Source organism: Rhea pennata, chromosome 1, assembly GCF_028389875.1.
Source record: "Rhea pennata isolate bPtePen1 chromosome 1, bPtePen1.pri, whole genome shotgun sequence".
NCBI lineage: Eukaryota > Metazoa > Chordata > Aves > Rheiformes > Rheidae > Rhea > Rhea pennata.
In genome coordinates this window covers 160,605,517-160,632,023 of record NC_084663.1, presented here as the reverse complement: position 1 = coordinate 160,632,023, position 26,507 = coordinate 160,605,517, and the positions used below count along the sequence as shown (strand labels likewise).

The window sequence follows — 26,507 nt, the reverse complement described above, 5'->3', positions numbered from 1 at the left end:
GTTCTTAGTTTTAAAATTCAGAGGTTCATTGCTTTTGTCAAAACAAAATGATGAATTGGAAGTTTTTCACTTGGACCACGCTTTCCCCCTAAAATTTACCAATGAACCCCAAAAAACTGCTTTTTCACCCACCTGTCTCTAATTGCTCTTAGCTGTGGTTCAAAATCCTGGAGGTATGTTATCCTGTGCATTTTAAAACAGCAGTCCTTATTTGTATACTGCTAGTACATTGCTTTTTATGAAGATATGTTTTCATTTTGCTGGTTTTCTACTGCCAAAAGGACTTAATGCTGTAAAGGGTTTTTGTAGTAGTACTATTGCTTCCATCTCCAGATTCAAATTTTGCTCTCTTCTGCTCTAATAGTGGTGCTGACAAACTGGTGTAAAGATGCTGTTTTTGGCAGGGAGTGGTTTTATTTGTTTCTTACTTTAGGAATTCAGTGTATTTCTATTTTTGACAAGAATGTGGAGGGCAGCAGATGATCGCCTTGAATCATTTCTTCTGGAGCACTCTGAAACACCTTTCATATGCTTAAAAAAAAAATTCACTTTCATTTGAGTGCTCCTTGGTCTCCAATCAAATACAAGCTCTCCATCTCACTGCTTAAAGCCAGCATCTATTTGGCTGGTCCCCGAAGCAGTTAGATTATTCTTTGAGGCTGACATGCAGGTTACTCCCTACAAAGCCTGGGAGAGAGAAACATGAGTCACCTTCCACAGGGCTGATGCTGGGATCCACACTGCAAATCCAAGCAGAGATTTGGGATGAATTCTTCCATCGGTTGTTCTCTGCTGTGTGTTTTGTTTTGTTTTTCTGGTCAGGTTTAGTACTATTAAAACTGTTCCATCTCCTGCGGGTTCTTTAACACCGATAACCTGCTTAGTGCACAGTGTGTGGTTGGTTGTGAGGTTTTCTGCTGTCAGTGGCCAATTTTGCTGTGTATTGATGGGAGAGGGGTATTTGGGGGGGAGCTGGTACCAAGCATGCAGGATGCTGCCCAAAGTAAAGCAGATGCAGGGAGTCTGGGCACTAGTGTACTGATGATGCTGTGCACTGGAAGAGATGCACTTTCCTTTCTTCAGTTTCAACCTTCTCTTCCCTAGCACCCCTATGGAGAAATAGGGAGGACCTTACATAAGAAATGGGTCTTGCAAAAGAGCTCGGTGTTTCTTTTCTGCGTCAATAATTTAGGAATCTGCTTTGCTCTGAGGGGTGTAGTTCTGCTGCAGCTAACCAGTTCATCCATTTCCTTACATATGTAGCCTCCCTTCTCTTGGGAGGCAACTCTTCTTCTCTGTTAGGCTGCTTAAAAATTTGAAAAGAATGGAGAAAAAAGGAGCAATCACTTTGTCATCATGGAACAACAGTTGATTTTTGTCTGAAATAGTGTGGTCACCTGGATTTAGAGGAGTATTCTGGTTCCCATTCACTGTGTGGAATATTGATTTTGGATTTTTACAGTGAATTCTTAATTTAAAATGAATAAACAGACCTGAGAAATTTTTGTTTCTGTCCTTAGTATCTATCTTTAGGTGACTATCCACACTGGCTTGTGTACCTGATTTTGTTTGTTTTTCTCTCTGGATTTATGAATTTGCCTTCAAGTTTATATTTTCCTTCATAGTGGCTCATCTTCAACAGGAAGATGAACTCAAGTGTTTTCTCAACCTTACTCCTAGGTTGGTGTTTAGTGCAGTCTTCTGGGAAATACAGATGTGAAAATGCCTGACTAAAGAAGATGTATGATCCAGGTCTTTCACCTCCTTGAGCAGTGTTGTAATCCTGTACTGTTATGTAGAATGTGTGAAACAGAACTGCTGCTACATCCTTTTTATTCCCAATTTTTTGCATGAAAGGCATGTCGATTGTGTTTTTATGAATACATTACTACTAGTGTATGTTGCTAGACTCACAGAAGCATGTTTAGTGAATTAGGTATCTCAAGGGACTAAGCTGCTTGCATGCCTGATCTACAAATCCCTAGTGAGCCTAGGGAGTGCGGCTCTGTGGTTCCAATATATGATTCAGCTAGTTTTCCACAGTAGTAGGCCATCAGGCAACTAAGTCATTTTGACAAAAACCTTAGACAGATGGGGCCTTCTGGGAACTTAAGTGCATAGGCAGGAGTTTTGTGGATCAGTCTCTTAGACATGGCTCCCAAAATTCTTCTAGAATCTCCAAACTGTATATGTACCTCCGTTTTGTATTCAGGCCTATGAATGTTCACCATCATAATGTTTTTCTCTTTACATGCTGCTTTTTCAGATTAGTTTCTTGCCTTAGGTTTTGAACATTGGAATTGATAAATACCTTTGTATGTGTCTTATTAGTACATAGTATTGAGTAGTCTGGAGACTTGATGATCGTAATATTCTCAGTACGGGCTTGACAATTCTGGTACTTGAAGCTGATCAGCTGGCCATGCTGATCATTGCCACACTTAACAGAACTGCCTGGGACTCTCACCCAAATAAGGTGGTTCAGGTTAAGTGTGAATATTCAGAATATTGATTCATAGACTTGCTAACGCAAAGTAGGAAAGGCTTTCTCTTCAGATGCCCTGATGTTTATGCTCTCCTTTGAAAATCCTATTTTGGCTCTATGACTTGTCAGTTCCTAAAATACAAAATTTACATCAACTCCTTAAGAATACGTTTAGCAGTTCTCCAATGTCTCTCTTCTCTAAGAAGAATTCTGTGCACAGATTATATTTTATTGCTGATTATAAAATTATATTTGGAGTAGAATCTACTTAACTCTATTTTTCACCTTGTGCAAATAGCTGTCTGAAGCATGATAGCATATCGAGTTTCTTTCTAGGGGAGAATCTAATTTTCATATGTGTCTCTTTTATTTTTGCTAGTTTGGAGATCTCTCTCTTGACTGCAGTCTCACTTAACATTAAAAGCTACGGACTTTCAGCAGATTGTCTCGATATCATCTACTTCTCCAGTAGTTATTATCAGTTGGCTGTGTGAGAGTACTGATAGCCTTCTGCTAGTTGATCCTGGGAGGGTGTTCCAAAAATGCAGGCATTACTGCGTATTATGAAGTTTCATTCTATCCAAATATTCCCAAATTCTGTTCAAAATATGGGAAAGTTAGGCTGCCTATTTTTGATTTGGTAAATTTGTGATTGCGTTGTGATAGGATTGGGTTTGAAGAACCTTCAGATACATTTAAAAATAAAATTTTTAGATCAGATCACTTTTTTTCAGACTGTCAAAACGGGTACCAGATGTTGCATAGTCTTGCCTCAAATCTGACACTATACACATAGTTTCTTCATCTGGGCCTGCATAGCCTCTCTTGCTTCTTACTGAAACATCACTGTTGCATTATCTAGTAGCTACAAATTTCTGATCACTTTTATTTACCATCTAGCAGTTCTGAGTTGAGCCTCTACTGACTCTTTTATTCCTAGTGCTTGCTGTAACTGGATTTAGTAGCAATCAAATCCAGGTGCTTGCTAACAGTCAGATGATGAATCTGTCAGCAGATTTTAGCAAGAAATGCTGTTCATATTACCATTCCAAGTACCACTTTTCACTCAAGTCTGCAGTTATTGTGGAACTAGCTTTGCTGCCACCTCAGCTTCAGTGTTGACCAAGTAACTGAAGGGTTGTTGGACTTGCTCTGCCTCTATGTTAGGGTGGCTTTCCAGAACCTCAGGGAGCAAATGCAGCCCTTCTGGATGGGTTGTTGCTGGTAGAAAGAAGTCATCTTAGATATCTGGGAACGCATTTGCAATAGATGCAAGTGTCATAGGCAGTGTCCTGATGGACCAGAGTTATTGTTTATTTCATGTTCCTGGATTGCATTTTGAAAGACAGTTATGTTTGTGATTGCCCAGAATTCAGCTCCTGGACAGCTGTAATGGTTTATAGACAGGAGATGTAATAGGAATATGTTAAAGTAGGGTCTCCTTTTACGAGAAGAAAGTCACTGAGACCTACGGATAATATTAAACAATAGCTCTGAGAAATGTGATAACCCATCAGTGATTCCACGGAAGTATAACAGACATGTTTGAAATATGAAATGTTTAAGGATTTTATCACAAGAAGCTCAATATCAACATCATGGTAGTCTGATCTGATGATGGAAAGGTTTTCTCCTGACCGCTTCCTCTTTCCACTCTTTGATTAAACAAATCCACATAATCCAGTTTTTAACCTATCAAAATTTGTAGTGTAGCTGTGTTCTAAAAAGGAAAATGAAATGCACAGAAAACTGGCATTGATGCACTTGAATTCAAAACGTGGATTATTCTGGACACGAGGAAGGAGAGTGAAGTGCATGCCATATAATACAAGGATTACTGGTGCATCACCAAAGGCCTAATATGGGCACATTGAGCAAAAAGTTGCTACAAAGTTTTCACCTCTGAGAAGACTTGCTACCTTGTAGCCTCAACATGGGAAAAGAAATAGTATTATTTTAAATGGCTTAAACAGTATTTGTTTCATGGTTTCTCAAGAACTTGATCATTTAATGCAATTTGCTGTGTATTGCAGGATGTTGATTTTTTTCCTCTATTTTTGATGCTACTAAATTGTATTTGTGTAAAGTATACAAGAAAGCAACCACCTCTTAATCAAAATGAGGACATTCAAAGAAGATAATTTGCCTGTTAAATTCTCCTGCAGACGGTTCTTATTCTGAAATAAAGTGCCTGACGTCACGTTACTTTAATCTGCCAGAGAGGGACAATGGAAAGCTCAGTCTGAGATGAAAGTTGAGCAGGCACACCTTGAAAGTCACTTGTTACTCTAAAATTAAGCAGTTGTATTGCCTTCCTAGCCAGGATAATTGGACTGGTAATTGAAGTCTACGTTCTTCTCCCAAAGATGATCAAAACATCTTCTTTTGAAAGACTTTGTCAGGAAGAAGTGCGGTTAGATTAAAAGGACTGGGAACAGTCTGGGCTTCACACCCCCATGCACACCTTCATGTTAATTGAAATGGCCTTTCTGCATAGGACAACTTAATGTGAAGAAATAATTAGTGGGCTATTTTCAGGAAATTCTAGCTGACGATTAGTGCTTCAACAAAGAAGATCTTATGGGCAAAGAAGATGGTATGGATGTGTGGTACCCTTAAATACAGACCTTAAAAGAAATCCAAATTTTTCGATAAGACTTTCTTACGTTGTTAAAATTGTTTTGAAGGCTAAGTATACTAATGTGTTCATCCTTTTTGTATCTAGACTGTGCTATATAGACATTTAAATAATGGGATGATATTTAATCTAAGAATAAAAACAAAGTGCATTATAATCTAGTGTCTGTCAAACTGTTATCTACCTAAATCCTGCCACTCAAAAGTAAATTTGCCCAGAAGTACAGTTAAGATGTACACACAAACATGTGCAGAAAGGTTTTTCAGTCTTCCAATCTTTGGGGGGAGGTGAGAGGACACAAAACAAAATGTGGCTTTCATCAAGTCCTTTATTCCCAATTCCCAATTGTGTTCTATTTACAATGGTGTAATATAGCAATGAATATGCGGAATAAGCCCAAATTACCTTCTAAACAAGTTTAAAGCAGTGTATTGCCACATTGTTTGATCTCAGTTCGGATGAATTTAAGTGTATTCCTAATTCAAGCAGTATCAAAGCAGGTGTCCTTGTGGGAATTTGCAATATTTTAAAGAAATTACTTAGGCAGGCCTGGTTTATTGGGAGGTTTTTCTTTTTTACCCCTCTGTAAAAATTGTCACTAACAGATAAAACCTTTCATTGCAAAGGTTTTTGCTCTTCCTGTCTGAGGCGTGCACGTATTAATTCTGCGATAAGCTAGTAAAACCCATCCTTTCTGTCAGCTGAGTAACCACCTATTCGAGTGACACAAGCCAGCAGCCAAGATGCAGCCGCTGGCAAAGCGCCAGCGCGGATCCGCTCTGGTGCCGCAGCCGCGCTGACAGCCGGGAGCCTTGGGCTGTGACCCCACGCGCCGGCTCCCCGGCGGACGCAACCTCTCACGGCGCGGCTGTTTGACACCAGCCAGAGCAGCCAGGTGTGCGCAGCCCCGCGGGGTGGGCAGCCTGCGATGGCAAAACCCTGGCAGGCAGCCTGCTTGATGGAGATGGAGCCTAGCAGCCGGCGGGGTTGGAAGAGTACACGATGGAATGAGCTTCAAGGCACTTAAAGACACCGGAGCGTCTTTGTAGAAGTTAAAGTAGCTGTCAGCTATGCTAGGATAAATCTTTGGGGGGGGGGGGGGGGAGGGAAGATGCTTTTTAAACCTAGAGCTAGACCCAAAGAATATTTAAAAAATAAAATAAAAAACAGCTGGAAATATCATACAAATAGTTCAACATCTGAGACATGAATTTTAAATTTATCATTCTAGCTGACTTCATTTTAATAGTTACTTAAATATTAGATTTGGTATATACATATGCACACATAAGGAAGAATAAAAAGGTTAGATCTCACCATTTTATGTACTAGATACCCTCTGGTGTCATTTTATAAGCACTAATTTCTAACCAGGGGACTTCTGGAAGCTAGAATGGTTAAATTTTAGTTTCAGGTCTTACAGTGCATTTAGTATGTTGATTTAGATGAAATTACTCTTTGTAGAGAGGTTTTTTTTAATGCTATAATTGGCACTTATCTCATTATAGGAAAAACAAAGTTCCTAAAAAAACATTTTTAGTCAATATAGAAGAGGGATTACCAGTAAGCTGTCCTCTATATACTCAGTGCAGTCGATGGCTATTTCATACTTGAAGATGAACCAAAAGTTTTTAAATACTAATGTAAGACATTGGAAGCTCTTACTTTTGTGTATTCATCTTTACATATGAAGACAGTTTGACTTAAATAGATGCTGTGCTCTTTCTGAATCAAATTACTTGAGTTACGAAGTTGAATTGTTAAGGATAGAGGTCGCTTCAGAAAACTGAGGGAGAAAATGTTCTTGGTCCTCTATTTATCCTAAGCAATCCAACTGAATGTTCAAATTATTTAAACCGTATTTACAGTAATTAATTAAATTATTCTGTAAGATGAAGGCCAACAACTTTCCAAAGTCATGGCAGAATGTGTGGGGAGGGTGGTTTTGTTTGTTTGTTTCTTTTTTTTTTCTTTTTTTTTTCTTTCCAAAGTTAAAAATCAGATGTTGCAGGAGAGAGAGGCTTTCACGGCTGCTGGTGAAAATGGTTGGGGTCTTCAGATTCAATGTTGTAATCCAAAAGTTCCCAAACTGTTTTTTTTTGTAGTGACTTTTTTTTAAGAAAAGGGCTTGACTATAATCAAAAGTGTATGAAGTCATAGCACTGCTTCTTAAGTAAAAGAGAAAACACTAAAAATTATTATTGTCTCCTGATTTGGTTCTCTGTACAAACACTGTCACTTGCTTACAGTTTCTATAAAATAATCTATATTCTGAATAATGTCCAGAAAGTTGTAACTTGATTGTATTATTGCAAGGCAAATCTGTCTCAACAGAGCATTTTTCCTGCGAAGTTTTCCTAAAAGCCATATAGGATATTTTTAATGGCTTGGAGGACATTAGGCTGTATTTTTCTGTGGTTACTAGGGTAACAAAGAATGTTTCATACTAGACACAGATTCTCTTCAGGCTATGCAATTATTGTATAAACCCTGGTGTCTATTTACCTTAGCTCGTACAAGGGGATTAATGAGAGAGCAGAAATTTATGCAAGGTTAGTTGGTTGTTTCTTAATCTTTTTTTTTTTCTTAGATGACTTGAAGCTAGGCTTATTGCAGAAGGTCAAGTTCTTTGAAAAGTAAATAAATAAAAGCAACTATGGCAATGCAGATCATATCCATATACAGTGCTTGATTCTGTAGGTCAGGCAGTGGCAAATTGTCAGAGGTGAGTTTAGTGATCTAGGCTTGTGTATGTTTTCAGGCACATATGTGGATAATGCTAAAAATCAGAAGGTCTATCGTATCAGAACAAGAAGGTATTTCCCTGACAGAGAGAAGAAGCTGATATTTTGTGTAGTTCTAATTGGGCAGCATGGCATGGTAGATCCTAAATTCTAATCCTTTAGAAGCAGGTGATGCTACTAAGAAGGTTTTGAATTAATTGATAGGCCTATTCTTAAACACCTGTAAAAGTGTAATTTTAATGAGCTAGAGAAAATCCTATTAGAACAGTTTAAATAAGTTTTGTAGCTTTTTTTTTCTTTTGTTCCCTCTAGTGATTAAACTTGGTTAAAGGAATATAAGAATATTTTGATTTTGAAGAATGAAATAATGCCTTACAAGAATATCGTAGAATCATAGAATCAGTAAGGTTGGAAGGGACCTCCAGAGATCATCTAGTCCAACCTCCCCACTCAGCAGGGTCACCTAGAGCATGGTAGACAGGGTTGCATCCAGGCAGGCCTTGAAGATCTCCAGAGAAGGAGACTCCACAGCCTCTCTGGGCAACCTGTGCCAGTGCTCCGTCACTCTCACAGGGAAGAAATTCCCCCTCACATTCAGGCAAAACTTCCTGTGCTTCAATTTCTGCCCACTGCCTCTTGTCCTGTCAAATGGGACAAGTGAAAAGAGTTTGTCCCTGTCCCCCTGACACCCTCCCTTCAGGTACTTATACACATTATAGTCTACTGGCCTTTCTAAAGGGCTTATGCATTTGAATATTTATGTTTAGCCAAAGTTTTTTGCTTTATATAAACACTAATAAATTCCATTCTGTAAAGTTTAAATAAACAAGGCTAAGGAGATTGAAGTTGTTATTAACTTGTGCATTGAGCTTTAGTTAATTCTGTAAAATCTGTCTAATTCACTTTGCTTTCATAGTGAAAAATACTTTCTTGGTTGTATGTCTACTATGAGTTGTATGAGTGTAACTATCAGTTCCTAGACATAAATATATGTATTGTTTTGGCATTTTTGTGGTCTGGTTGTTAAACCTGGTTGAGATCTCGCAGCTGACCCTACCCTAAGCAGTAGGTTGGACTAGAGACCTCCCAAGGTCCTTTCCTATCTAAGCGATTCTTTGCTTCCAGGTCTGATAGGAGTTAGAAATTGAAATAATGATTTAAGTTCTAGCCAAATTGTAGGCAAGAAAGAGATCCTGTAAGTGCCATCTGAAAGTTTATGTGTGAAAGGATATGTTTCTGAGAGAAACTTCTTGTGACAATGCGTGGACTGATTGATAAATGGCAATGTATGTTAGGGTCACTGTAAATTTTATTGAACATAGCAATTTAATAAATCAAAGATATGAAAATCAAGTCCATAGATTTGTTGTATAATGTATGAGAAGCTTATATTACTTTTTTTATTGCATTGCCCTTACAAAGAGATATAGTCAAACCCACATCATCAGAGCAGGCAGGCTTTTTGACCTTGCAAAATTCTGTGCAGAGACGGGAGGAGAAGAAATCCCTCACAGATAGCATATGTTTTAAGATATTGTGAGCCCTTGCAATATCCACTCAAGCCCCCCACAGTTGTACTGAGATAACAATCTTGATTTTGTCCCCATGCTGGTGTTCTTAGCTCCTGGTCTGAGTTAAGGCTAGTCCAACAGGTTTACTCTTTCTGCTGGCAAACTTGGCATTGATGTGTAATCTACTGTAACGTATCTGTTCTGAATACAATACTATGGTAAAGAAAACCTAAAGAGTTGTGCTGTTATGTAGCCTATTGCTGAAAATAGTTAGGATGTAGGACTTTTCCTCTTTGTAACTAGAGCAAAGCTGTTAAATCCTTCAGGGTATTCATGGTATCTCAGTCTCTAAGGATGGAAGGCCTTGAAAGTGTTCATGTATTATAGGCATTCTGAGGTTAAGGCTGACTACTATTGTTTTTTTCAAGTGGGGAACAGAGGTACAGAGCTTAAAGGACTCACTAGAAATTACACAGGATGTCTGTGACAGAGTGTGGAACTGAATCCACATCTCTTAAATCCTATGTTAACATTTATTGCTTAATCCTTAATGTGTTTTATGCACAGTACTGGAGGATAAAGTTTAAGTGATTATGTCTCTAAAGTGAAAAAATGGTAATTTTAAAGAATGTCAAGTCTTTTTGACATCTTTAAAATAAAAATAAAAAATAGATGATAATCTCTTTAATTTTAGTATCTTCTATATATTGTTGATAGATACTGAAAGCTTTGGCATATCGCATTCATTACACTGCAGTATATATTATTAATAAGTATTAGTATGGCACATGATTCAAATAATTTTTAAGGTCAGAAAGCTAATACAGTCATTAAGAATAATTTCCAATTATGGACTCAGAGTTTAAACACTTAAATATACAATCTAATTTTCAAAATGTTGAGCTGTGCTTAAAGCTAGTAGCAGCAGTTTTTGACAAACGTAGATATCCAGCTTTGGATATTTAGTCTGGAAATTTGAAGCTACAGCGTTGTACTAACTTTGTAGATAACTTTGTAGCAACTGCACTGTGCCTCATAATGTGTTCATAGTTTTCTTGACAACTCTATTTCTTTCAACGCAAATTGAATATTTGAGAAGCTAAGGAAAAACAGCGATCTTGTAAGAATGTCAGATTTACAGGAAGTTTTAATTTTTATATTGTTTTGGAAGGAACTGGTCATGATGAAAAAGCCAAGTTACAACGCTTCTCTTGCATTTTGCATAGGATTGAAACTCGTGAGGTTATTGTTTCTTAAACTACACCATGGAATCGAAAATTCTCATTTGAAAATTCCAGTGTTCGAGTGCTTAATGTGGCCAACACTTCAGGACTCAATCAGATGTTGTGGATGTTCAGATGTATAAGAAAAGAAGTTAGACTGGCATGGAGAGGGAATTCAAGGATTAAAATGTTCAGATATGCTCACAGCAAACCTGCTGCTAAGTAGGCAGATACTATATACCACTTTGTCTTTTCAGTGTTCAGAGACTTCAGTTTTAGATGCAATTTGTAATGATAAATAGCAGGAAAAGGGTGCATCTTTAAGGTGAAAGCTAGACCTCCTGTTTGCTAAGTCCATCAAGTGTATGAAATAGGTGAGAATTGGCAGTACTCCTCCTGCCTTAGGTTCTTTGTTGTCCTCCCCAGTGCTGAAAGTGCTGCTTGCCTGTTGCCTCCTATGGCAAAGCCTCACTTAGAGGGAACTGACAATGTCACTGGACTTAGTTTAAACATTCATGGAGTTCTGCTAACTTGCTGAGGAAAAAGTCTCCCTAACATCGTGATGGTCAGTGGCCTCTTTTTCTTCAGAACTGGTTGGATGTTTTAAAGTCAATAGAGAACACTTCTCTCATAGGGCCAGTTGGCAGACCATTGAATTGTCAGGTATTTTAAGCAGGGGATGGACCAGAGTTGCAGGTAGAGGCTTTATCTACAGTGACTTTTGGAAGCAGGCTGAACATCTGGAAGGAGGTTGTTGTTGTTGCTCCTTGGTCTTTTGGTTGGAAGAGAGCTATTTCCTCTAATCCTTCATAAGCCCCATAACAAGGCTGAGCCTGCCAAATGGTTTCTGTACAAAACCAGCAATGGCTGTGACTTTTGCTAGACCCAGAAATGAAACTGGAAAGCTGAATTTGTTTTAAGGTGTTTAATTTGTGTCGAGATGGTTGTTTTCAGAAAGCTTCGTGATAGCTTCTGAAGTCTTCTCAGAAGGCATATGGTCTGGTTATTATTTATTATACTAATACTATTATTTAAGTTGTTTTACAGTTATTATTTAATTTGATGTCCTATGAGTAAGTACAATTACTCTGACTTTATATACCTCAGTCTGCCCATTGGAAGAGTTTTTCCCAAGGGCTATATAAGGAGTTCATGTCAAAGCCTGGAATAAAATGTTAGATCCCCAGTCCTGCAATTAGGCCATACTCTAGTCTTTATAGCAAAATAATTCATGACTCAGCCACCTAATTGCAGTGGGACTTCCAATAAGCTCTTTAGCTTCTTCTCATTTATAAAAATGATTTAGAACTTTTTTAGTTGGAAGTTGTTGTTTAACTAATTAAATTCTTACGCAACATAGCTTGCAGAATTGAATGTTAAATGCAGTTAATTGGTAAACTGTAATTACATGTTTGTGTCATAATAGTGGGTGGTTTGGTTCTTTTTTTTTTTGTTTGTTTGTTTTTACAGCTGTTCTATATGGATTTACCTGAGAAGGTGGAATGATTTTCATGTTGTGGGGAGCAAACCACTCAAACTTTGCAAGAACCTAGTTATTCTTATCAGATCTCTCTCTCTCTCTCTCTCTCTCTCTCTCTTTCTCTCCATATATATGAGTGTATATATATGTGTGCATACGTAAGGGCATGGACATGCATTTTATATATTCATAAGTGTATAGACACATCTTCACTGGTGTGTATTTGCAGAACTATGTGCAAAAAGGTAGAGCTATTCAGTCTTTGCACCTGCTGTTAATATAACCCATAATATTAAAATTTTTTACATGCCAAAATACAAGAAATTAGGATTTGGAAAAAAATGTCCTCTCTGCTTAAATTTCTTAAAATGAGGTAGTAATCATTTTACAAGCTTTTTCTTCTTTATTTTTATTTTTTATTGCTGCTTTGGTTCAAGAATTGCAAGCTGCAACAAATGTTAAGTTTGTTTCCACTTGAGTATTTTGTAATTTTACTGCTTCTCTTCCTTATGCCTGAGAGGCTCAATCAGATTGGAGAACACTGTGCGTCTTCTCTTATCCTTCTAAGCCAATGTCATTTTTAACTATTGAGAATTTTACTTCAAACATCAAGGAATTATTTGAAAGGAGTAAGTAAGTTATGATAGTTAAGCTTGGAATGAATTGTTTTTTTCTCATGAGGAAACTTACAGTTCAATTTATGACAGACTTTACTCTAGGCAATTGAAATTTTCAAGTTACATTATAAAATAATGCTTAGTAATATGACGTATCGTTTGTTATAGATAATACATGTGTATGCATATGAATTTGTATGCAATCTAATAGATTTAACTGCACATCTTTAGCTGTTTCTGATGCTTTATTTCGTTCTTCCTAGAATTTTTTATCCTTTGCTAGGATTCTTGCCACAATTTTTTGTAAGTAATAGACAAAGAATAATTATTTTTCCTGAACATCCTTTATTATTTGTATTATCATTGGCCCTCCTAAGGTCTTTAGCCCTTTAGTGACTTTCTTTTTTGATGTATGAAAAGTATACCAGAAATATGTTCTGAGAAGAAACCTGCATCCAAAAGAAGGACCTACCAGTGTTTTAGAACTACTTTTGAGATTCCTTTTGATTAGGAATGGTTGTCATGGATAGACATCTCTACCTTTCAGTGGTCCTTGTATGTAGCATGTAAATATATATGTCTTTCCATAAACTTCAGCAGGACCTAAGCTAGTCATAAAAATAGTCTTTAAGAACACGTGTTCTTTCTCTTTATTTTTTTATTATGCAGAAGGTTTGTGCATTTTTGGTTGAACATGTCTGTCTTTGATATAAAGCACAGTCAAAAACAAGTTCTTGAAAAGATGCAGCCTTTCCTGAACATCAGGCTAGAAAGCAGGAACCCTTCTGATAATTTTGGTATCTTTTGCTGCACGGATCCAGCATTAATATGCTTTTGTTCTTGTTTTTGCCCTTTTCCTAGCTAAGTGGGTCCTGGGCAATCTCTATCACACCTTAGGGGATTTTAATCTGTTTGTCTGTCTTGGTGTGCTTCATTTTTTAATTCTTACTCTTTTTTATCCTTCATTTTTATTATTTTATATTTTTGCTTCATATCGTCTTTGTTTTCATTGTCATGCCTGTGTTTTTTCTCTCTCTGAATAAGACTGAAGGTGGAAAAAAATGTAAGCTAAAAATCTCTGAAGATCGTTTATGTACTATTCATCTAGAGGCTTTCTAAATGTTTAACAAGTTAGTTAAGTTAGTATTCAAAGTATACATATTGATCAAAACAGAAATGTAGGTGTATGGGCCATGTGAGGAAAGATAAAATGTAGAAACGGTTTATCACCATGTGGCATGTAAGGCTGTGTGGTCAGTGATGTGTAGCTAAACCACATTAAACATTAAAATCTATGTATTTATTGGTTCTATGTGGCTATGGTGTTCATTTTCAGGAAAACTGAAGGATATACTGTGGCCTGTTAGTTCCAGAAGCTTGTAAAGATGAATAATGGGGCTTTTTTTTTTTTTTTTTAATCATTGAATAATGTTATCTGGAACTGGTAAATACCAAATGGCTGTCTTTTATGAAGGAAGGACTATTGGTGTTTGACTTTGCAGCAGTGTCTTTTTCATGGGGCTACAAAGGACTGCAGTAGTGTTTTCCAGAGTAGTCACTGCTTGATATCCATCATGCTGGAGCCTAAAACAGTGAGATCATTCAAACAGGGTGAAGTACCTTGTTCTTTAAGCATACCTACAAATGTATATAATTTGGTCTTACAAAAACTTGTTCCTAAACAGATCCTGAAAAGTGGAGCCTTCCAGTGCTACATTTGAGTATGTTTCTTTCGAGCTCTGCTATGGTGTTTGCCCTGGAATACATACTTCACTGCACTGATACAGGGGAAACTGGCAGCTGTTCTTATTTTCTGGTTGCCCTAATGCTTTTCATTAGAAAAGATCAATGCTGCTCCAAGCTTTTCAGCAGTACTGAGAAAATTGGATTTTTCTGCTCCAGGGATGAGAGAGACTGCTACTTCTAGGATGTAAAGGGAAAAGGTAGGAGGACTTGGTTGCACTGAGAAGGTGAGGGCTCTGCACAGCTCCCCTAGTAGACTGAGCTGCTGCTTCACACATCCTGTGATGGCAACAGCAGCAACAGTCTGGCTTTTCAGGCTATGATACAGATAGTGGAGTTTTAGCCTCTTTTGTTCTAAGTGTCTGATATTGAATTGGATAAAATATACAGCACACTGTGTTTTAGGGGTATTATTTATGAGTAGGTTAGATCCCATTTGAAGCTTTGGAGACATTTGAATGCCAGGATTTGATTTTCTGATTATACAGAAAGGTTCTGCATTGCTGCTTGAGAGCTGCAAGGCAGCTCTTGCAGGGTGTAAGAAGTTTTTTGGTTTTGTTTGGTGATTGTTTTTAAGAAGCTGCAACACTTTTCTTTTCCTATTTGTTTTGGGTCACAGAAATGTAACCAGATAAAAAGCCTGTGGGGAAGATATGTTCTTCTTCCCTTCAAATTTTATTAGAATCTTGTAATTCTACCACATCTGACAAGTCACACTTTCCCATCCCTGGCCTGTAGTGCTCTATGCAACTTCAGCAGTATGCCAAAATCTCGACAGTCTAAAACTCTGAAGCCGAAACCTCCGGGGACAGGCAGATTTAGCCTCTTGCAAGATAAGCAGTTGTGGTATGGAGAGTGGTGAACCAGCCCCCCCCCCCCCTCAGGATACCATCACCCAGGATACTCTGTAGGAATTTATGGTAGGAAATTATGGCAGCTTTGAGGAGTAAGGGGTGAAGAGCCAGCTTGAATTCTTCTCAACTATATTTGTACTCAGCATATGGTTTTAAGTCCATCACATGGAAAGGCATCGTCAAAGCATTCTTTCAGGCAAGAGGCTGCTTGAGTTACGTTTACTTGTTTCTTGGTTCTAGCATGTGTCTTTACCTGTTACAGTGGGGCAGTTACCCTGTTCTCGGTTAGCTGTGAGTAATTGGAGACAGGAGATTAGTGGTGTCAAGAATATAAAGAAATTGAACCTTGAGTCTTCAAGAGTTGGCTTGGGTCTGGAGAGTCTTGTAAGCTCTGCCCAATATGGCTGTACTGGTTCCATGGTCAGCTTGTGCACAGACTAATACTTCAGATCTTGTGAAGTTGTTTTAGTGAAGAGCTAGCTCTATGGTTTCTCTGCTACCAGAACCAGAAAACTGGGAAGCACAGTTCAGAGGCACTTAGACACTCTAAATAAAGACAACCGAGGCTGACATGGAGCCAAAAGTAGTGTGTCCTTCAGGATTCAAATTCGCATATCTGAACTGTGCAATTGTTTCTTTAAAGACTTTTTATTCGGGTATAGGACTGTCCAATGCACTGTTAATCCATTGTTATGGTATTTGGAGAATACAGCGCACAAACATCTGGGCTGACTGTCTAGCACTCAACTTGGGCCTGGCAGGACTGGTACTGACCTGGAGCTAATAAGCCAAAATTGGAGCCTGCACTCTGCTGAGTAACCACAGATTGTTTTTCTACTATTTAGGATATTCCAGCCTCCATTATTGTAGATAATGGAGACTGACTTTTCTATGTAGACAGACAAATTCTGTGTTAACTTTGTGTTTTAATAATTAAAAAAAACTGAAATTTTTGTTTTGTAAAGTTGAGTATTCAAAAATTAGGTAATGCAGGAATTTATTTTGGAAGAGCAAGCTTTTTTTCTCTTTGAGGAATGTCTTTGATAAGATATAATTAGAGGTTTTGAAGAAACATATCTCATATAATTTAATGTTAAAAATGGTTTTTGGATGAGTATGGGTTATGAGGTGAATAAGACTATAGGATTCGTATCTCATTTTACATGAAGAAGACTGGTAGTGAATGGTGCAAAAGCAAGAGGTTAAGGCAGGCAAAAGCAATACAGAAAAGTGGTTCTATCTGTCTGCTTTTTCTACCTTATAGTTCCTAGATCGTACTGTGCAAATAAATTTAATTAGAATTTTCACGTCTAGCCTGCCATCCCATTAATTCTGCATTTGGTCCACCAATGTGAAGCTGATGTTTACTCTCCCTTCCATTTCCCTAGATGCTGAGTAATCATAGCAAACAGATCTCCAAAGATATTTAGTTGCCCAGCTTTCCTAAACCCGTTAAAGCATTTAATATTGCAGTGGAGCTGGCTATAAATCTGCAACAAGTGTGAGTTTCCATATGTTTCCCAATAAATTGGAGTGATCCTGCAGAATGAGAAAAGAACTGATAATCTTGTGTTCCAGTTCTGGCTCATCTGCTACTTCGTTGAACGCTTCCCAGGTGATTGCTTTGAAAAGGTTTGCATTTGGGGCCCTTAGATAGCAAGAAACAGACTGAAGGTGCAGCTGATTCCACTTTGATAGAGGAGTTTTAATGCCGTACAGCAAATAAAATAGGGCCCATGTGTTGGAATAATAAAGATAAGAAGTATTGAATTACTGTGTCATCTGTTCAACATTGGCTCTCTTATGTAATTAAAGATTATGTTATGGTGTGTTTAAATGCAAGAGGACAGATTTCAAGATGCTTTTGTGTATTTTGATGCTTCATGAGTGGCGACTTAGCGCTTGCAAGAGTTCCCAAGGGCTGGTACTCACTGTGCTAAATATTTATAGAGGAAGAAATAAGAGGCATTTGGTGTGATTATTGACAAGAGCCTTAGACTCTGGAATGAGTGACATTCTCATTGTTACCGAAGAGACCTAACAAAGTCAAGAATTTAAGTTGCATCTTATGACATAGTTGGACTGATTTTTTTTTGATACTGCTCTGGTGGTTTAAGAGTTGCAGAGGTGGTTTGAGAAGTTACTGTCCTGCTATCTGTTGTGGCTCTGTAGGAACTCAGTGTCCATGTAGATTGTGGATTCCCTGTTCCTGCACAGTCTTTCGACACCTTAGTGTCAAGCTGCTGGATATTGCATTCAACCAGCTGAGGCACACGCACCAGCACCGCTCTGCTGCCCTGCCTGAAAGGGAGGAAGGAAGGGATAAAGATGGCTTAAAGATAGTGACATATTAAACTGCTTGCAGGTATTACTTCTGAATGTTGTCTGACCACAGCTTGGTCTTACTACAGTGATTTGACTCGAAACAGTACTGCTAAACTATATACAAAGTAGGAATTCAGGTTTAAATTAACAGGGAACCATCTTGTTTCTCTTAAATCTTGGTTTGATTTAAGTGCTAAATTCCATAATCAGTGGTTTTTTTGTTTGTTTTTTTGTTTGTTTTTTGTTCTTGTTGCTTTCATGAGAAAATCCATGCAAGAGCATTTTGGAAATAGGCCCAGTGTTTTCTCCTCTGTTATGGCAAATGTGTAAATTTAAAACCTGAGTGAACACTTGTTTAGTTCTGTATCTAGAGAAGGGTTTTATGCATGTGAGGGTGGAAGAAAAAAAAAGACAGGCATTTTAATTAAAAAAAAAATTGGCAAGGTTCCCCTCACTGGGAGGTGTAAAGTAATAAATTCCTTCATAGCTTATATAATCTATTCTACTGTCCAAGTTGATTATGAAGCAAAACTGTGATAGTATTGCCTAGTACTTAACAAATTTTGCTTTTCAGATTGTTTAACTGGCCCAATGATGTGAATGCTGCAGGGGAATGCTATGTATCGTCTGTATTAGCTAATATATTTTTTCATATAACAGTCTTTTGTGTATGTATAGTACCTGAAGTGGGCTGCCCTTCTTGAAATTTCAATTAATTTACTGACCCTTTTTTTTCCCCCTTTTCTTGCCTGTTTGAGAGTTCTGTGTATATTAACCAGATGTGGATATACCTTTGAAAGGGAGAATGATGCATCTTCCTCATCACAGGCAGCAAGTATGATATGTTTTCAGGGAGAAGGAAAATGTAATGCTGAAGGGAGGTTTGAGCCTCCATCCTGTTCTTACATCCTAATTGAGATTGCCAGCACAGAAATCACCACTTTTTGTAGTGTGGAAGTGTTCCAGACAGATTTCCTGGTGGGGGGAGGAATTCAAAGGAAGAAGCATTCATCAGAACTTTAAGAAAACTCTGGAAGGAAAGCGATGTGTAACAAATTCCAGGATGTGAAAAATGCAGAAGTGCTTTTTAACATAAAATTTTAAGATTATCTGAATGTACTATTTCTGATGGGTCTGTACTGTTTGCAAATAGATGTTTATATTTTGAATGTATTTTAAAATGTATTTTAAAAATACATAATTATTGCTGCTTTTTTTCCCTGTTTGTAGGTATGAGAAGGTGCCAGTAATTCTGGTTGGTAATAAAGTGGACCTGGAAAGTGAGAGAGAAGTATCATCGAATGAAGGCAGAGCCTTAGCTGAAGAATGGGGCTGCCCTTTCATGGAGACCTCTGCTAAGAGTAAAACAATGGTGGATGAGCTCTTTGCGGAAATCGTTAGACAGATGAACTATGCAGCACAGCCAGACAAAGATGATCCATGCTGTTCTGCATGTAATATACAATAGCATTAAAAATTACTTAACCTGGACCTAATTTGCAGAAATTTTGTAAGGTGGTAAAACTGTCTACTTCACTTCCTGGTTTGTGAGTCACTTGAAATACATCTGTAGTGAAGTAGCAACATTAACTCAGAGCTGAGCATTGAAAGTCAATCACTGACTCTGAATACAATTGGGTTAAATGACCACATCTCACCCATTTTCCCTCTTGAGCACCTGCAATTTTATGGCACAGCCAGTTGATCTACAGGGTCGTTCCAGTTGAGCTTACTTGCGCTGTCGTGTTGACAGCACTGACAGCAACTATTTCATAAGAAGTTGGAAAACTTGTGTCAGTGGGAAACAAAAGCAGTAGAGAAAATAGCTGTGAAGACCACTCACAACTAACATAAGCGCAAAAGGAGAGCCAAATCTTTCAGTGTCTATTTACTGTGCTTCAGGATACACGCAAGCACTTATGGCCAAGTTTGCTCAAATACGTTGATTTCACCTGAACTTCTGACAGTGTTAGAGGAAGAGGCTACCAGAGACCTATCTAGTTTGGATTTTTTTTTTCAAAATTGCTACACTTTATCCCACATCTTGAAATAGGAAACATTGCATCAGTGTGTGAAATGAGAGGCAAGATCTGAAAACAAACGATGGGTGAAGAAAAAAGGATGGCATTGGAATGTTTTAAATCTTTTGTTTTGCTGCTCAGAAATGGAGGATTGCTTCAGGTTTTGGTCAGACAAAAAGCCAAACAAACCCTCTGTTTACAAAGCAGGAAGCATCTTTATCACTTTACTGAACCAGGAGGAAGCAACTGTGATGAAAAAAAATTGCTGAGCCTTACTAACAAGGAACACTTTAATAGATTATCTAGTACCATCTCGTAAGGAAAATTAAGCCATGTTGCAACCATATGTTCCCTTCTGCAGAAACCTCATGGGACAGTATGAACATCCTGCATTTTTAAGTTTGTTGAAGACAACAGTTTTTCTTGCCTTTAAGGGCTACGTTCTCTGGTGTGATCCCTAACTAACCTTTGAAAATCAAGTTTGCTATTTCATAGCTTTAATGTTGAAAACTTTAATTGAATAACCATGTGAAATCATTTGGTTCAGAGGTGAAATAGTTACACCTATAATTCCTTAGGTGAGCATGGAAATGGCTCTTTAATTGCCTGACACACTATTCAGAGATTGCCCCAATTATTGGAGTGTTAAATGGTGGGAGCAAATATTTTATTTTGAGAGGATGCTCGAGCTCTGACTTGCTAGTTTCATAGCAGTGAAATATTTATCATTTGCATGACTAATGGCACAGAAATACCTATTCCGAAGTCTTACAATCAAAGTATAGAAAAGATTTAAATCAAAATGTTTAGATTTTAAATGCTGGAGAGATTGTCTTGAGCTGGATCTTTTATAGGTAAAATTGGCCATAAAAATATAAATCACTGAGCCTGTGGTCTAAATGACATCATGCATTTTTATTAGATTTCAATCTTGTGCAGTAACAGTGTAGTTCCTTGTGTTTAAATGAGTGAAAATGGGTGCTGCAGTGTGTGTGTGTGTTGAGAGTGTATGTGCGTGTATATGGCCCTTAGAAATGCTGTAATTGGAGTTGGGTTTGAGAGCTTTGCCTCTACCTGCAGAACTTCCTAAAAATGCTCTCATCTTCTACAAAGGAAACTTGAGTACAAAACGCCTTTGCAGATTTTCATGCATAAATATTTTTTAACATTTTAAACTATAGTTAAGTGGATAAGAACTAAAGAAAATCATATTAATGGAAGAGAACTGGCCATCTCTGCCCTTAATCCTTCAAAACCTTTCCGTAACCAATGTATCAAAGGGCATTAGATGTCACAAACATTAAGCCTTACTGGAAGATTAATGTAGTCCTTTTCCCCATCTACCTTACAGAGTTTTTGTTATTGTTCTCTGTTCTCTTAGGGAGATATTCACACCATTTATTTCTGGCATCTGAATGCCCGGTTTGGGTGCTCTGAATTGCCCTCCTAGAGGCACCTACCTCTTTCCGTTGACTAGATAGGAAACTTAGGCTTTTAACTTCAGTCCTCTGAGTCATGCATAACTTATATGCTTAAACTAGATGGTATGAATGTTCTCTTCCCGCTGCCCGCCTGCCTGCCCATTGAGTTAGCCACCATATTAAAGCAAAATTTGAGATACCGAATTAATTAAATCTTATTTATTAAAATATCTAGGTTGGGAAATTGTCTGTTGAGCAGTGCAACCTATCTGTGAAATAGCTTGTCGGTGTGAGATCCACTGCAGAAGCGCTCCAGTGTGAGATCCACCGCATAAGCGCTCAGACATACCAAATTTAAAACTTAGCTTGGGGTACATGTTATGCACTGTTACTTGCAGAGATGTTAAAATCTTACCTCACAGATTGTTCAACAACCAACAAAATGGCATGAAATACAATATGAAGGGCCTAACAAGAACTTAATAGTGTAAAACAGATGGGCTTTAATATAGGGAAAAATTGCACGGTAAAATTCCAAACAGAAAACATTAATGAGAAGATCTTAGTCTTGGTTTTTTCATTGCATCTTTACAAGCCTAGGCTGTATCTGCTACCACGCAATGTTGTGGGGGGGAGGAAGGGGGGCGGGAAAGCTGTAGATGTTGTTTTTTTTGTTGTATGATTCTGAGGAAGTAGTTATGCACTATTTGTATTTCCACTAATGTGAATATAGTGGAGCTTGAATCAATGACAGTTGCACTTGACAGATTTTTCAAAATACAAGGTTAGCAGAAAGGTGGTTAAGTGAGCCACGTCGAAGTTTTGTGGCTGCCCTGTAGGAATCGTAGGTCTTGGGTCACTGCTTAATTTGTACCCTGATAGGACTACGGAGTATAGTATTTGAAAGTTTTTTTATAACATGCCTTAAAATATTATGATTTATTCCAAAGACCCACTTTTCTTTTGGCTGTTCTTGTAGAGCTTTGTACTTTTCTACAAAAACAGCATTTCTCCAATTTTATTGTTTTTTTTTTAGTGTTGCAACTTTTATTCTTTTAAGCTGATAGTGATAGCAACTGTTTCCTCCTTCCCTTAAAAAGACAGACAAACTAGGTGAAACAAATAAACCAGAATCAGATAAAGAGTATTAGCATAACTGCTTTTTTTCTTTTTTTCTCCTTTTCCTCCTTTCTCCCTCTCTCCTTTAGAGCATCAAAATGATTTTGGTGACTTTTTCTGTTCTGGTTCTAGCCTCTCTCTAACCCCAGTGCTACAGTTGCCATTACTTTTCTGTGGGAAAACTACTGGTATTTGCTTTCCTGTATAGAATGTTGCCTAAAGATGTCAGCCATTTGGTTGGGGGGTTTTGTGCATGTTTGTTTTTATTTTTATTTTTTTTATTTTTTTGCCAGTGTACAGTCAAAGCACTGGTTAGGCTTTAATTGTGAAACTCCGCAACAAAAGCAAATGTGTGACAACTGCAGGGGGCTTTTATCTGCATTGTGCATCTGTTAATTCTTGATCAGGGTTTGAAGAATGACTGAAGTGGGTTTTGGAACCAGGCTTAACGCTGTTGATTTGGAGTTTCCCAGAGGTGAATTAATGTATTTCACAGTTAATTGTTGAGCTCTAATACAACTGGCAACTTAAAATGGGGCAACAGTTTGTTTTGTAACAATGTCAGTTGTTTAAACCTTGATGTTTCAAATAAAACAAGAATTGTACATAGAACTCGATGCAAACTCAGCAGTTGTATTTGGAGTTAAATTATTTTAACAAATAAATTTATTTAATGAAACCTCCCTTGGATTTCCTGTATATCGTCCGTTTTGATTTGGTCAAAAAGTTTGTCCACAGCTGACTAGAGCCACCTAGTAATTTCAAACACCAGTGTATCAATTATTTGGAGTTCAGCTAAGTATCTCCAGCCAAAATGCTCTTTTAGTACACATTAAATAGCAATAAAGTAGAAGCAAATATATTCTGATTTGTGTAGGTGCATGCATGCATGTTGTGATTTAAGTTGTAGGCTTGATAAAGAATCAGGGCAAAGTTATTTTTGTTTCCTTATTTTCTGAAAGAGAGACATACACCAACAATCAGTAAGACTAAGTATTTGATGAGGTATACATATTGTTACAGCAGGAGAAAAATGGTCACTGTAAAATGTAATAAAATGATCTATGAACTTGGTCAATATGATATATTTAATATCCAGTAGTACTCTGATAACACTGAGATTGCAAATGGTTAAAATAAAGATTGTTTGTTGTATCAGCTGTACAAAAGGAATTAGAGTTAGTAACAACTTCAAATAAAATTAGTGTTGCTGAGATTTATAAATGAACCATTGAACTAATGCTAACAGGATTATTCTAGATAATTGGCACTCATCGGCAGTTTCATTTTAATCATGCCAGTATCAGTAAGATGCACTGTTTTCAGTAATGAGGGGTTGCTTATTGATCTCTTGTTTTCATATCATGTATGCTCTAAGGAACAAGAAGCCTGGGCTCGCACGTCTTATGAACCAAGGTTGACACATTTGAGCTGTAGGTTTCTCATCTTCATGCTGAGGTCAGTTGATGCTTTGGGTGACTACATCTGGATTCTGACTCTGGTTGTTACTTATTTGGATTTCTTTGGGCTTTGGTTGTCTGTTGTTTGACAGGACAGGTTTTCTTACCGTACTAAACTGGAGTAAAAAGATAGTTCAAAATAGGACTAAGACTTCCCCCCTCCCAGCTCCTTTATGTCCCTGCTCACGTGGTATCTTAATATTTTTAAATTGCACTTTTGCTTGAAAAGAGACCATAAAAGGACTTTCTCAATAACTCAGCTACCTAACAGTATTCAGAATTGTATCTTTGCAATTTTTACTAGATTTTTGTGCCTATTTGCCTAGCAAAAGCAGCTTGGAAACAGAAGTTGGCATTGTTCTAGCTCCATCTTTGAGGCACAAGCCAGACAGAGCCCACATTGACTTGCAGACAGTAGGTTGCATTTGCAGGCTGGATTGCAAGTGGGTGGAAGGAAAACAGTATTCCCGTGAACCAGGCACAATGTGATACTGGAATCTCTAACAGCAAATCTTCATTCTACTCCAACAGAACTGTTTTTCTGTGCACTTTCAAGTGCATGCATTTTGGTTTGACTTGAATCTGAAATAGTGTGGGGATCACTGATTTTTTTTTTCCCTCAAACTCTTCATGATGTACTGCCCGCGTACAAAGACAGCTGGACAACACACCAGCTCCTGTAAGGAGTGTTTGCAAGGTCAGACAGCCACGCAGGAATCTCACTGAAGAATAGAAAAGTGAGGCAGTGGGGAGTGGAGAGGAAGGGAGGTGGATCTGGATTATGAGGTGAAAATATGGAATTGAAAAATTATTGAAGAAAAATGTGAAGGTATACTGGGAGAGTATTATGTAGATTGGGGAAAATGCAGCATTTATCACTAACCAAGGTTAATGGTATTCCCAAATCAAAATGCATCTTATCTCCAAATCAGTAGGTAAATCAGAGAACTGAATCTTAAGAGTGGCCTTCTACAAGAAAACACTTTAGTCCAAAGGAAAGTAGTATAAAACTGCCTCTTGAAATGTGGAAAGGAATAATTATAAATATTTGTATTTTTTTTCTTCTTTTGGAATCCTTGTACAGTTTGATAACCAAAAGATGTACATCAACCTCAAATGCTTGAGGCGTGACTCCTCATCATTCCAGTTGTACAACACAGTTTAGAAAAAACATGCTTGCACCCTACAGCTGAGTTTATAGATTAGAGCCATTTTGCTTATTACATAAGCTTTTTGCTATTCTCTATCTGTTCTTGCAGGTAGAATGGATAATTGAGCTGAATAAAGGTTATCTGATGCTTTCCACTGCAGGACAAGGTATTCATTTATTTATCATTTTCCAAACTATCTAACAGAGCTCAGATTTTTTCAGCGGCATCTATCTGTCCCAAACTTGAGCAGTTTGTTTTTTCTTTTAATATTAACTTATATAGTTCAGCTGTTTCTCAAGGTAAAACAAAGGAAGATGCATCATTTTGCATGTTAAATTCTTGAGAATATTCTGTTAAGATTTGGGGCCTCCCTGATTTGAACCTTAGGGAAATTGTCCTTAAAAAACACCTTAGAACACATGCCTAAACTTGGCCAGGTTACTAGCTGGTGAAAAGGTGGTTTAGCCAGTCTGAAGAGAGCTGGAAGTTGACATCCAGGTTCTTCAGAGGCTCCTGGATATGCTTTTGGCCCTTTGTAGTTCATATATGGTAACTCCTGGGTGCAAGGCATGGTCCTTGCATGCGCGTGGGAGCGTTCATCCTGGGACAGTAACAGCTAAACTGAACAATTCTTCCTGTTTCCTTCCTTCAGTGCTTGAGACAAGCGAAGTAAGAAGTCTCTCCTGGGCTGTCAGTGCTCCTGCTGCTTTTGGCAGGAAGCTGATTGACCTCAGAGAGGAAAAATGAGGGAACGAGATTCAAGGCAGGGTACAGGAGGCCTTTTACTGGGGATGCAGAATCTTTGTGGAGAAGCAACTGCAGGGCAAACTCTCCCTCCCTATGTGTATATATGTGTGTGTGTGTGTGTGTGTGTGTGTACATACACTAGGAGTGGAGAAACAGTGGAAAAAGTAGGATGAGACAGTTCAGCAGGGAGGATTCCCAAACATAGATATTAATGTATCTCAGTCAAGAAATAAGAAGCATTTGCTGACTGTGAATCTTTGGTCCTCTTGAAATGATTTCACAGATACCACAGATTAACATCAGTGGTAGAGGACTGATCTGAACACGTGAGCATTATAACCCGTTTGATGGCTCGTGACCTACACAGTGACACTTGAAAAGCTTTCAAAAGGTGTTAGCATGGTTTTTACTTTGAAGTCTTGCTCTCTGTAAGTAAAGAAATGGTAAGTTAACATTTACATTTGCTGTTGGAGATTTTGATTATAAGAATACATGTAATTAATGCAAAGAAGGTGAGATTTTGTAAAGCAAAACTAATGACATACACGTGTCCTATTGACATTTGAATGACTTTTGAAACTTTGAGAAAGTTGTGGATGAGAACTCTCAATGCAGTATGAATTAACACACTTCCCAAACTCTCCATGAAGCTCAAGAAGAGTTGTCCCTGGCACTGCTATAATGAAGTAGGATTCTTTAGAGAAGTACACAGGTCTTTGAGCAGTCTCTAGCTAAAATTTACTGTTTTCATGTGTGACTTTATTGCAAAATTGGTTAGGGAAGGCAACCCACAAAGTAAGTGGGATACAATATTGAATTTGACTTGATAGTTTTACCTCCTAGTATGGAGGAAATTCCCATAATTCTGTCTAATATATTAGGGGAAAATGCCCTTGTGGAAATTCAATGCCTTTCAGAAGTCCATAAGAGGTGGTGCCTCTCAATAAGGTGGACTTCAATATTCTTTC

At 37.8% G+C, this 26,507-nt stretch overlaps 1 protein-coding gene across 1 annotated transcript in view; it reads left to right on the top strand.

Annotated features, from left to right (window-relative positions):
- Positions 1–22,860, top strand: part of RAP2A (RAP2A, member of RAS oncogene family) — a 31,888-nt gene extending 9,028 nt beyond the window's left edge. Inside the window, exon 2 of the mRNA XM_062566838.1 lies at positions 18,851–22,860. Coding sequence (XP_062422822.1) covers positions 18,851–19,088 — 238 coding nt within the window. The 3' untranslated portion in view covers positions 19,089–22,860. The remainder of the gene's footprint in view (positions 1–18,850) is intronic.
- The last annotated feature ends 3,647 nt before the right edge of the window (positions 22,861–26,507 follow it).